This window comes from Pseudophryne corroboree, chromosome 1 (genome assembly GCF_028390025.1).
Source record: "Pseudophryne corroboree isolate aPseCor3 chromosome 1, aPseCor3.hap2, whole genome shotgun sequence".
In the NCBI taxonomy this organism is placed as follows: domain Eukaryota; kingdom Metazoa; phylum Chordata; class Amphibia; order Anura; family Myobatrachidae; genus Pseudophryne; species Pseudophryne corroboree.
Genome location: NC_086444.1, coordinates 307,553,219 through 307,566,226, shown reverse-complemented (window position 1 = coordinate 307,566,226; position 13,008 = coordinate 307,553,219). Strand labels below are relative to the sequence as shown.

At 45.9% G+C, this 13,008-nt stretch overlaps 1 protein-coding gene across 2 annotated transcripts in view; it reads right to left on the bottom strand.

Moving 5' to 3' along the window:
- The window catches only part of VPS33A (VPS33A core subunit of CORVET and HOPS complexes), a 117,761-nt gene extending 105,373 nt beyond the window's left edge, over window positions 1–12,388 (bottom strand). The window contains exons 1-3 of one of the 2 annotated variants that reach the window (XM_063964463.1): window positions 12,141–12,388; window positions 4,661–4,726; window positions 4,447–4,574 (exon numbers count right to left, since the gene is read on the bottom strand). In XM_063964463.1, the coding sequence (XP_063820533.1) occupies window positions 4,447–4,574; window positions 4,661–4,726; window positions 12,141–12,272 (326 nt within the window). In that variant the 5' untranslated portion in view covers window positions 12,273–12,388. Of the gene's footprint in view, window positions 1–4,446; window positions 4,575–4,660; window positions 4,727–5,393; window positions 5,418–12,140 lie in introns of those variants that run through there. The other variant, XM_063964464.1, reaches the window with a different exon arrangement.
- Window positions 12,389–13,008: the final 620 nt, after the last annotated feature.

The window sequence follows — 13,008 nt, the reverse complement described above, 5'->3', positions numbered from 1 at the left end:
AAGCGATCAGCCATTTTGTTTGGAGTGGCAGGAAACCCAGGTTTAAACACTGCTATCTATTCTTAAGGAAAGCTCAGGGGGGCCAACAACTGCCCATGGTGTCGGCATATTATCAAGCTACTGTTTTAAATAGAGTCCTAGATTGGTCCCGGCCTGGCACCAGCTCTAGGCGGTGGGTTGACTTGGAGAAACGGTCTTCGGGCCTACACTTACAGGCGGTACCCTGGCTTGCAACCATTAGCCGCTCCTCACATCTGACGGTTGGACCCACCTTGGCTCTCTGGAGCACACTGAGATTTAAATTGGGTCTTACCTCAGCAACTTCCCTGCTTCTCCCGCTCCTTGACAACCCACTGTTTGGACCGGGTATGGGAGGCGGCGTGGCCGCTAGGTGGAACAGGGCAGGCTTGACTAGAATAACACATTTGCTCTCTGAAGGGAACATCAAAGCTTTCAATGATCTTAGGAAGGGAACTGATATTCCTGCGACTGACTTCTGGTTTTATCTCCAAACTCGTCATTTTATTTTGTCCCACAGGTCAGCCGCGGCATTGACTGGTAGTCTTACCCCTTTTGAAACAATGTGCTCCCAATCCTCTGAACCCTCCCATGTTGTGTCAGGTATCTACAAGATATTGCTACATGGTCGCTACCCCGGCGAACCTGCTTTCTGCACAAAATGGGACGCAGATCTCATACCTAGAGGGATACACATCAACTGGCAGAAACACTGTGAAGTTATGTCCCGGTGCTCTACGAGTTTAGAAGTTATTGAAACACAATATAAACTGCTCACAAGATGGTATCGCTGTCCCTCCCTTCTACATAAGTTTTATCCCTCAGTATCCCCCATGTGCTGGAGATGTGGAAAAGAAAGTGGCACCCTTCTTCACATATGGTGGGACTGTCCCCTGATAGCTACCTTTTGGACCCAAATAATAAAAATTTCCTCCAAGATCCTGGGGTTTCAGGTGCCCACTGGAATTGACTTCTGGTTGCTCTCCCACACTACAATTCCACTGGCAAAATATAAAAACTCTCTCCTCAAACACCTCAACAACGCAGCGAGAGCTGTAGTACCAGTCCACTGGAAGTCCCGGGCCCCCCCTCAAATATGGGAATGGTTCCAACGGATAGAATTTTATAGATCTATGGAAGAGACGTTTCACTCGGTTCTTGACTCACATACCGACTATGTCGCCACGTGGTTCTCTTGGATAGAGTTCAAAGCTACCTCTACCTACAAAGACCAGATCCCACTAGACTCAACATGAGGACACGTATATGTGTAACATGCTTAGCTATAAGGAATCCAAACTAATACCTAATTTAAAAAAATAAATAAAAATAAAACAACGATTAGCTCGCCCATTCCCCACCTTCCCCTGATTCTATCCCCATCTCCCCCTTCTAACCTCTGTCTTGTCTTTTGTGTAGATATAGGATGGTTTATATATCTTACAGGTATCTTAACCCATGTATTTCTATATTGTACGACTTGTTGTACTTTCAATGACGTCCTTACTTTCTTTTTTCTGTAAAAACCAAAATAAAGAATATATAAAAAATTGTATACAACACACTCACTCACCACATGTACACTTTTGTTTCTATTTCTATTTCTGCGCAGAAATTTCTCTTTAGACCAGATGTGTTACAAATTAGGAGAAGGATCTATTAATTTAAATTTCGAATTTAAAATAAATTTGTGCGATTTATCGCCTTGCGTTATTTATCGCGTTGAGAAGCGAAAAAAAAAACTTGTGATTTGAGTTACGTGGGCGTACCCGGACGCTCCGCTGCGTGATATACGCTGCGTGCGTCAGCCTTTGGATTGCGTACACAAATCTCAGTCCTTTGTTAGAGACACGTGTACGCAAAGCAAAGATCCACCGTAACACAATTTATACGTTTATCAATGTAGATGATCCTTTATCATCTACCACGCACCACACTGACTTCGCCTTGTCTCTCAGGCACAGCTGTGTGTTTGTCTATACTTTAACTATATTACCTTTACTCTTAAACTATGAAATAGCGGCAAATCTCTCTTAGCACGTTTATCAACTATACAATAGCAAACAGGAGAGTGATATATGAAAATACACGAATGAAAAGAAATGCAGATATGCGTGCGTGTGTACGCAAGACAGAAAAATAAACAGTTTTAAAAGAGACTAGCGTGTTGTTCTTACCTCCGGTTCCCGGATTCCTTCAGCACCCTTTACTAAGAGAAGCAGACGCTTATCCAAACAGCACTACGAGGAATATGATCTCCCGCCCTTTGCTGCTGGATAATGTCTGCTGTAATTACCTAGTGCAGATATGTGAAGGACAGGACGAGCCCGCAATTGATAAAGCTAAATATTTATCGTATATAATACCCTTTATGAGGTCTAAGAACACTGTACGCTATCTACGTATGAAGTACCGTAAGGGTACGCTAGTTGCGTAACAATCGCTTTGCCGTGATCGAGACGCTCAAGCGTCACGTTCACTCACTGCCAAGAGATCACAGGCAGGCACGTTATTGGCTGTTGACTAACGTAATGATTCGCTATAGCGTAGCGGACGCTCGGGACCACGAGGAGATCACCAGCGGCGCTGACGCTCACTATATTAAACCTTTGTATCTAAACCATAAACAGTGTATTGTGCAGTAAAACCTTAGTGTAATGTTAGAGTGTAAATGCAACACAGTATAACCTTATTACCTTTAAAGCTGTTCGAGCGTCACCGACGCTCTGAGAATACTTAATACTATAAGAAACACACAGATACCGTGCTCAGGGTCCAACGCCTAAAATATATATTATGAATGCTATACTTGCAAAAGAGTTAAACACAATACAAGTCATACACTACAATATAACATAGACTACCTAACCAGATAACTACACAGGAAATACAATACAATACAATTTAAGGGAAAATGAGAGAGAAAGAGAAGGAGAGAGAGAGAGAGAGAGAAATTGAGAGAGATTGGCTCGGAATAACAAGAAGATCAATATGATTGCGGAGAAACACTTACGCACAAAGGAAACGATCGCATGCGCCTCTGGACATCCAGCTCCCGATTTTCAGCAATGATAACCGTTGAAGAGTGAGAGCTGGATGTGATCGGCCTTTCTATTTATGCCCCACACACAATGCAATTCAATGGTCCCTACAATCTCATTGTTCATTGGACACAGGAATTCCTCCTCGCATTATAACAAAAGGTCATAGGTTGATTCATACAGGTGGGCTGTGACTATTTCCAACAGCTCAGGTGGGAGGGAAACTGGGTTTCCCGCCGCATGGGTAATAAAGTGCAAATAAAGTAAATGTTCATAAACTTCTTATGTCCATAACTATTCGCACGAGCAATTGATCTGCTTCAAACCAACACCGGAATATTTCTAATTAAATATTCTTCCGATGGATACTAAACACCACTGTATTACTCCTGTCTGACCCTTCGTATCAAACAAAGAGGGATTTCTCTGTTCATGAACATTCTATATTAACCAAACTTTCAGAATCTATCAAAGGGACCATGATCTAAAAAATACATTATATAGTGAAAATATGTAATGATTGAGTCGCACGCTATGATCACATAAACTCTACCGTAAATACGCATACCGTGCGCCTGCGGGTGCCCGCGACTGCGAGTATGCGCACGTACGGGAGAGCGTACGCATGCGCAGCACGGACCTGTGTGAGGTGCAAATATGGTAGTGTGCATAGAGATATTTTTCTGACTTTGACAATTGATACCCCACGAGATGAGATCTTGCATGGATCCCCAGGTCGAGGGAGATTGTCAGTGATCATGTATTTCTTCCATTTTTTAATAATTGCGCTAACAGTTGATCTCTTCTCACCAAGCTGCTAGCCTATTGTCGAGTAGCTCATCCCAGCCTTGTGCAGCTCTACAATTTTGTCCCTGGTGTCCTTAGACAGCTCTCTGGTCTTGGCCATGGTGGAGAGGTAGCAGTCTGACTGTTTGAGGGTGTGGACAGGTGTCTTTTATACAGATAACCAGTTCAAACAGGTGCCATTAATACAGGTAACGAGTGGAGGATAGAAGAGCTTCTTAGAGAAGAAGTAACAGGTCTGTGAGAGCCAGAAATATTGCTGCTTGGTAGGTGTCCAAATATTTATTTTCCACAAGAATATACATGTAAATTGTTTAAAAATCATGTGATTTCCTGGTTTTGTTTTCAGATTCTGGTCTCTCACAGTTTAAGTGTACCTATGATGGAAATTACAGACCTCTCTCATCTTTTTAATTGGGTCAACTTGCACAAATGGTGGCTGTCCAAATACTTTTTTGCCCCACTGTATTCTACTTGATGCTCTGAAATTCAGAATAACCCCTTACCAAGAATAGAATGCCCTATGTACAAAACATTACACATACTAGATCATAAAGTTAAATTAATGAAAACAAATAAATACCTCAGAATGTTCTCAGCAATAATATCCATTAGCTCAAGCTTGGGTCTGACAAAAAAGATGATGTTTTTAACATCGGATGATGGTAACGGGCCCGCCTTAAGTGTAAACATTTTATCAACTTCATGTTCCTGAAAACACATTGAACAAAATGCTTTCACCAAACCTATATGTGTGGAATAAGAGTTACTGCTATGCAACAAAGAATGTACACTACCTTTAAAAGGGAATATTGTGCAATTAATCCAAAAGGACCCGTCAGATACTCATCCCACACGATAGCCTATATAATATAAAATAAACAGAACAGATTTTGATAAAGAGTTCAAAAATATTATATAGTAGTCATGAATTTTTCAGGAGCAGCACCAAAAGGTGGAATGTAAAAAGTGAGGAGCACTTGTACATGCAAAGCAGGTCCTCAGGACCACAAACAGTTCATGTTTTCCAGATCAACTTTTAAAGATCCACAGGTGACCTGGAAAACATGAACTGGTTGGATTCCTGGGGACCGAGTCTGAGAAACACTAATGTAGAAAATGTACATAACCATAACTCTATATATATTCCACCTGATCTGAGAACATCAGTATGGTTTGCAACTGCTGCTAGAAAGAACAGTTTGTACTTCCGCTAAACAGCAAACTAGTGCCCAGTATACATGACAAAGGGCAAGTACACACTAGACCAGTGGTTCTCAACCTGGGTGCCTAAGTACACTTGCAGGGGTGCAGGACCAATTCAAATTATTTATGGTCAATGTAATAGGCAAAACCAGCGCTGGTGGCTGCCAGTCACAAAACATGTGGACAAACAGAAGCGAACATTATCCCTCACCACATAACTGACCCCAAGGATGACATAAACACAGTTTACTTAATTTAATATTTCTTTCTAAATTTCTCACTAAGAAACTTTTGGTCTAGTGGTGCCATGAAAAAAATTCTTACACTCTAGGGCGACGTATTTCAAAAATGTTTGAGAACCGCTGTCGTAGACGATTTTGAACCTATAAAGATAAAGATTTCCCTTGAATTTTCTCCAGCTGCAGAATGAAAGACAAAGTACATATACACTGAACAATATCGTTCAGTGACGTCACCCCTCTCATCCCTGAACATGCAGCATAAATTGGACTGCATGTTCAGTTGATAAAGAAACGATAATGACCTGCGGGAGTGTGCATCATTTGCATGTATAAACACTTCACGATATGCACGATCACATCTTTCTCGTACATATCGTCCACTTAAATCGTCTCGTGTGTATGCCCCTTGAGAGAGAGATAAAATGGAGCAGTTGCTTCTATCATATTATAGGCTGTGCTAGATAAATAGCGCCAAGCTGATTAGTTGTGAGCAACATCTCCACTTTATCTCTGTGGGGGTAGATTTACTAAGCATCTAAAAACTAAAAGTGGTCGTGTAGCTCATAGTAACCATACTTTCAAGGATACAATAGAAAAATTACAGGTAAAAGTAGGCAACATCACATTTTCTAAGAGGCTGTAGAAAATCTACCCACTAGAGCAGTGGTTCTCAAACGGTGTGACTAAGCACCCTTGGGAGCCTCAGAACACTTGCAGGGGTGCCTAGGATTGGTGGTTCAGGACCAATGCGATAGGCAAAACCAGAGCTGGTGGCGGCCAATCATAACATATGTGATCAAACTGAAGCAAATCTTGTCCCTCAACAAACAACTGAAACTTAGGATGACATAAAAACGCAATTTACTTAATTTAATTTCTTACTAAAAATTTCTCAATAAGAAACTTTTGGCCTTGGGGTGCCGTGAAAACAATTCTGATACTCTAGGGCGCCGTAGTACCAAAAAGATTGAGAACCACTGGCCAGAGTTTTGATACATCTCCCCCCACAATGAGTGAGAGAGAGAAAAATCTGAATCTCTGAGTCGCTGGTTTTTTTTGTTTTTGTTTTTTTTAATTTGCTGAAATTCAATCAATATTAGATAAAATAAGATTTTACTTACCGATAAATCTATTTCTCGTAGTCCGTAGTGGATGCTGGGACTCCGTCAGGACCATGGGGATTAGCGGCTCCGCAGGAGACAGGGCAAAAAAATAAAGCTTTAGGATCAGGTGGTGTGCACTGGCTCCTCCCCCCATGACCCTCCTCCAAGCCTCAGTTAGGATACTGTGCCCGGACGAGCGTACACAATAAGGAAGGATTTTGAATCCCGGGTAAGACTCATACCAGCCACACCAATCACACCGTACAACTTGTGATCTGAACCCAGTTAACAGTATGACAAACGTAGGAGCCTCTGAACAGACGGCTCACAACAATAACAATCCGATTTTTTTGTAACAATAACTATGTACAAGTATTGCAGACAATCCGCACTTGGGATGGGCGCCCAGCATCCACTACGGACTACGAGAAATAGATTTATCGGTAAGTAAAATCTTATTTTCTCTGACGTCCTAGTGGATGCTGGGACTCCGTCAGGACCATGGGGATTATACCAAAGCTCCCAAACGGGCGGGAGAGTGCGGATGACTCTGCAGCACCGAATGAGAGAACTCCAGGTCCTCTTTAGACAGGGTATCAAATTTGTAGAATTTTACAAACGTGTTCTCCCCTGACCACGTAGCTGCTCGGCAGAGTTGTAAAGCCGAGACCCCTCGGGCAGCCGCCCAGGATGAGCCCACCTTCCTTGTGGAATGGGCCTTGACAGATTTAGGCTGTGGCAGGCCTGCCACAGAATGTGCAAGTTGAATTGTGCTACAAATCCAACGAGCAATCGTCTGCTTAGAAGCAGGAGCACCCAGCTTGTTGGGTGCATACAGTATAAACAGCGAGTCAGATTTTCTGACTCCAGCCGTCCTTGAAATATATATTTTCAATGCCCGGACAACGTCCAGCAACTTGGAATCCTCCAAATCGCTAGTAGCCGCAGGCACCACAATAGGCTGGTTCAGGTGAAACGCTGACACCACCTTAGGCAGAAACTGAGGACACGTCCGCAGTTCTGCCCTGTCCGAATGGAAAATCAGATATGGGCTTTTATACGATAAAGCCGCCAATTCTGATACTCTCCTGGCTGAAGCCAGGGCCAGTAGCATGGTTACTTTCCACGTAAGAAATTTCAAATCCACCGATTTGAGTGGCTCAAACCAATGGGATTTGAGAAAATCCAAAACTACATTAAGGTCCCACGGAGCCACTGGGGGCACAACCGGGGGCTGTATATGTAGTACTCCTTTTACAAAAGTCTGGACTTCAGGAACTGAAGCCAATTCTTTCTGGAAGAAAATCGACAGGGCCGAAATTTGAACCTTAATGGACCCCAATTTGAGGCCCATAGACAATCCTGTTTGCAGGAAATGTAGGAATCGACCCAGTTGAAATTCCTCCGTGGGGGCCTTCCTGGCCTCACACCACGCAACATATTTTCTCCAAATGCGGTGATAATGTTGTGCAGTCACCTCCTTCCTGGCTTTTACCAGTGTAGGAATGACCTCTTCCGGAATGCCTTTTTCCCTTAGAATTCGGCGTTCAACCGCCATGCCGTCAAACGCAGCCGCGGTAAGTCTTGGAATAGACACGGTCCCTGCTGAAGCAGGTCCCGTCTTAGAGGTAGAGGCCACGGATCTTCCGTGAGCATCTGCTGAAGTTCCGGGTACCAAGTTCTTCTTGGCCAATCCGGAGCCTCTTACTCCCCTTTGCCGTATAATTCTCAGTACTTTTGGTATGAGAGGCAGAGGAGGAAACACATACACTGACTGGAACACCCACGGTGTTACCAGAGCGTCCACAGCTATTGCCTGAGGGTCTCTTGACCTGGCGCAATACCTGTCCAGTTTTTTGTTGAGGCGAGACGCCACCATATCCACCTTTGGTTTTTCCCAACGGTTCACAATCATGTGGAAGACTTCTGGATGAAGTCCCCACTCTCCCGGGTGTAGATCGTGTCTGCTGAGGAAGTCTGCTTCCCAGTTGTCCACTCCCGGAATGAACACTGCTGACAGTGCTATCACATGATCTTCCGCCCAGCGAAGAATCCTTGCAGCTTCTGCCATTGCTCTCCTGCTTCTTGTGCCGCCCTGTCTGTTTACGTGGGCGACTGCCGTGATGTTGTCCGACTGGATCAACACCGGCTGACCCTGAAGCAGGGTTTTTGCCAGGCTTAGAGCATTGTAAATCGCTCTTAGCTCCAGTATATTTATGTGAAGAGACATCTCCAGGCTTGACCATACTCCCTGGAAGTTTCTTCCCTGTGTGACCGCTCCCCAGCCTCTCAGACTGGCATCCGTGGTCACCAGGACCCTGCGTGGAATCTGCCGAATGGAATCGCTTCGTAAGAAGCCACCATCTTTCCCAGGACTCTTGTGCATTGATGCACAGACACTTTTCCTGGTTTTAGGAGGTTCCTGACAAGTTCGGATAACTCCCTGGCTTTCTCCTCCGGAAGAAACACCTTTTTCTGAACCGTGTCCAGAATCATTCCCAGGAACAGCAGACGTGTCGTCGGGTTCAATTGAGATTTTGGAAAATTCAGAATCCACCCGTGCTGTTGCAGCACTACTTGGGTTAGTGCTACTACGTCTTCCAGCTGTTCTCTGGACCTTGCCCTTATCAGGAGATCGTCCAAGTAAGGGATAATTAATACGCCTTTTCTTCGCAGAAGAAACATCATCTCGGCCATTACCTTGGTAAAGACCCGAGGTGCCGTGGACAATCCAAACGGCAGCGTCTGAAACTGATAATGACAGTTTTGCACCACGAACCTGAGGTACCCTTGGTGTGAAGGGCAAATTGGGACATGCAGGTAAGCATCCTTGATGTCCAGGGACACCATAAAGTCCCCTTCTTCCAGATTCGCTATCACTGCTCTGAGTGACTCCATCTTGAACTTGAATTTTTGTATGTACAGGTTCAAAGATTTCAGATTTAGAATAGGTCTTACCGAGCCGTCCGGCTTCGGTACCACAAATAGCGTGGAGTAATACCCCTTTCCCTGTTGTAGGAGGGGTACCTTGACTATCACCTGCTGAGAAAACAGCTTGTGAATGGCTTCCAATACCGTCGCCCTGTCTGAGGGAGACGTTGGCAAAGCAGACTTTAGGAACCGGCGAGGGGGAGACTTCTCGAATTCCAACCTGTAACCCTGAGATACTACCTGCAGGATCCAGGGGTCCACCTGTGAGCAAGCCCACTGCGCGCTGAAATTCTTGAGTCGACCCCCCACCGCTCCTGAGTCCGCTTGTAAAGCCCCAGCGTCATGCTGAGGGCTTTGCAGAACCCGGGGAGGGCTTCTGTTCCTGGGAAGGAGCTGCTTGCTGCCCTCTCTTACCCTTTCCTCTGCCTCGGGGCAGATATGACTGTCCTTTTGCCCGCTTGTTCTTATAGGACCGAAAGGACTGCGGCTGAAAAGACGGTGTCTTTTTCTGTTGGGAGGGGGTCTGAGGTAAAAAGGTGGATTTCCCGGCAGTTGCCGTGGCCACCAGATCCGATAGACCCACGCCAAATAATTCCTCCCCTTTATACGGCAATACTTCCATATGCCGTTTGGAATCCGCATCACCTGACCACTGTCGCGTCCATAAACTTCTTCTGGCAGATATGGACATCGCACTTACTCTCGATGCCAGAGTGCAAATATCCCTCTGAGCATCTCGCATATAAAGAAAAGCATCCTTTAATTGCTCTAAAGTCAATAAAATACTGTCCCTATCCAGGGTATCAATATTTTCAGTCAGGGAATCCGACCAGACCACCCCAGCACTGCACATCCAGGCTGAGGCGATGGCTGGTCGCAGTATAACACCAGTATGTGTGTATATACTTTTTAGGGTAGTTTCCAGCCTCCTATCAGCTGGATCCTTGAGGGCGGCCGTATCAGGAGACGGTAACGCCACTTGTTTTGATAAGCGTGTGAGCGCCTTATCCACCCTAGGGGGTGTTTCCCAGCGCGCCCTAACCTCTGGCGGGAAAGGGTATAATGCCAATAACTTTTTTGAAATTAGCACTTTTCTATCTGGGTTAACCCACGCTTCATCACATACATCATTCAATTCCTCTGATTCAGGAAAAACTACATAATACCCCTTTTTGTGGTACTTGCAGTATCAGAGATATGTAAAGCCTCCTTCATTGCCGTGATCATATAACGTGTGGCCCTACTGGAAAATACGTTTGTTTCTTCACCGTCGACACTAGATTCAGTGTCCGTGTCTGGGTCTGTGTCGACCGACTGAGGTAAAGGGCGTTTTACAGCCCCTGACGGTGTCTGAGACGCCTGGGCAGGTACTAACTGGTTTGCCGGCCGTCTCATGTCGTCAACTGATTTTTGTAATGTGCTGACATTATCACGTAATTCCATAAACAAAGCCATCCATTCCGGTGTCGACTCCCTGGGGGGTGACATCACCATTACCGGCAATTGCTCTGCCTCCACACCAACATCGTCCTCATACATGTCGACACACACGTACCGACACACAGCAGACACACAGGGAATGCTCTATTGAAGACAGGACCCCCCTAGCCCTTTGGGGAGACAGAGGGAGAGTTTGCCAGCACACACCCAAGCGCTATAATATATATGGGAACAACCCTATATAAGTGTTGTATCCTTATAGCAGCTTAAATATAGTAATATCGCCAAAAAAAGTGCCCCCCCTCTCTGTTTTACCCTGTTTCTGTAGTGCAGTGCAGGGGAGAGTCCTGGGAGCCTTCCTCACAGCGGAGCTGAGCAGGAAAATGGCGCTGTGTGCTGAGGAGAATGAGCCCCGCCCCCTATTTCGGCGGGCTCTTCTCCCGGAGTTTGTGAGATCTGGCAGGGGTTAAATACATCCATATAGCCTCAAGGGCTATATGTGATGTATTTTTAGCCATAAGAAAGGTATTATACATTGCTGCCCAGGGCGCCCCCCCCAGCGCCCTGCACCCTCAGGGACCGCTGTGTGAAGTGTGCTGGCAACAATGGCGCACAGCTGCAGTGCTGTGCGCTACCTCATGAAGACTGAAAAGTCTTCTGCCGCCTGTTTCTGGACCTCTTCAATCTTCGGCATCTGCAAGGGGGGTCGGCGGCGCGGCTCCGGGACCGGACTCCATGGCTGGGCCTGTGTTCGATCCCTCTGGAGCTAATGGTGTCCAGTAGCCTAAGAAGCCAATCCATCCTGCACGCAGGTGAGTTCACTTCTCTCCCCTAAGTCCCTCGATGCAGTGAGCCTGTTGCCAGCAGGACTCACTGAAAATAAAAAACCTAAAAACTTTTTCTAAGCAGCTCTTTAGGAGAGCCACCTAGATTGCACCCTGCTCGGACGGGCACAAAAACCTAACTGAGGCTTGGAGGAGGGTCATGGGGGGAGGAGCCAGTGCACACCACCTGATCCTAAAGCTTTATTTTTGTGCCCTGTCTCCTGCGGAGCCGCTAATCCCCATGGTCCTGACGGAGTCCCAGCATCCACTAGGACGTCAGAGAAATAGTGGCTAGAAATCACATAGGTAGTAACAAGAATTTCCAGTTGTAGTCAGTTCTTGCTAACACAGTAAGTGTGCAACTGAAAGTTTATAGTACAATATAGTAAAATTAGTAAGTCTACACTGTAAGAATAGGAAATCTATCATGACAGAGACAGGAGCAGCATCACACCAGCCAGAGACCCGGGGCATGTAGCCGCTACAGAAACAGTACTACAAGTGCGGTCTGGAGCCGCCCCATGCTCCCACCTTACTGCCAGCACATTTATCTAAGAACTCCCGCAGCTCAATGCGCATCGCCTCCCGCAGCACGTTCAGGTTCACCCGGCCGCAGGATAGATGCGCCGCCATCTTCAGGCTCCTATTGACAGTCGGATTCATGAGACGGATCACGTGAGTGTCATGTGACGCCGGGGGAAAAAGAGGTGGAGGAGAGCGCCGCCACTGATGAGATGGTTACAGCACGGCCTGGGGACCACTTCCGTACACAGCACCAGCAGCGCAGCAGTGATATGGCGAGACGGGTGTCACGTGGCCCCCTGGCTGCTGTCGGCACGGTACAAGCGAGTCTGCTTGATATGATGATGAATAAGATAACATGAAATTGTAGAACTTGCTGCATGCATGGCAGGACCGCACAAAGGGGTTTAACTATTCATGAAGCAGTGGAGAAGTTGCCTATGGTGACCAATTAGCGTTGAACTAACTTTTATAATTTGCACACTATAAAATTATACAGAGCAGCTGATTGGTTGCCATTGGAAACTGCTCCACTGGCTCACTTCTCCAATCTTTTCACTGCTTCATGAATAGACCCCTTTGAGCTTTGCGAACCCCATATCGCTATTGTTCAGCACACTGGTTTAACTACAATCACTATTTTTTTTCCACCTTAATAAGCTCTCCATTTACTTGAATGGAATCTTACTAGCAATTGGCTATAAACACCAATGTTACTTTCAGAACAGACTATGGGGGTCATTCCGACCCGATCGCTCGCTGCAGTTTGTCGCAGTGATTGGGTCGGAACTGCGGCGCCGGCGCATGGCAGCTTTCGTTGCATAGCGATCGCGTCTGAGACAGGCGGTCGCTGGGCGTGAGGGAGCTGAACGGCGGC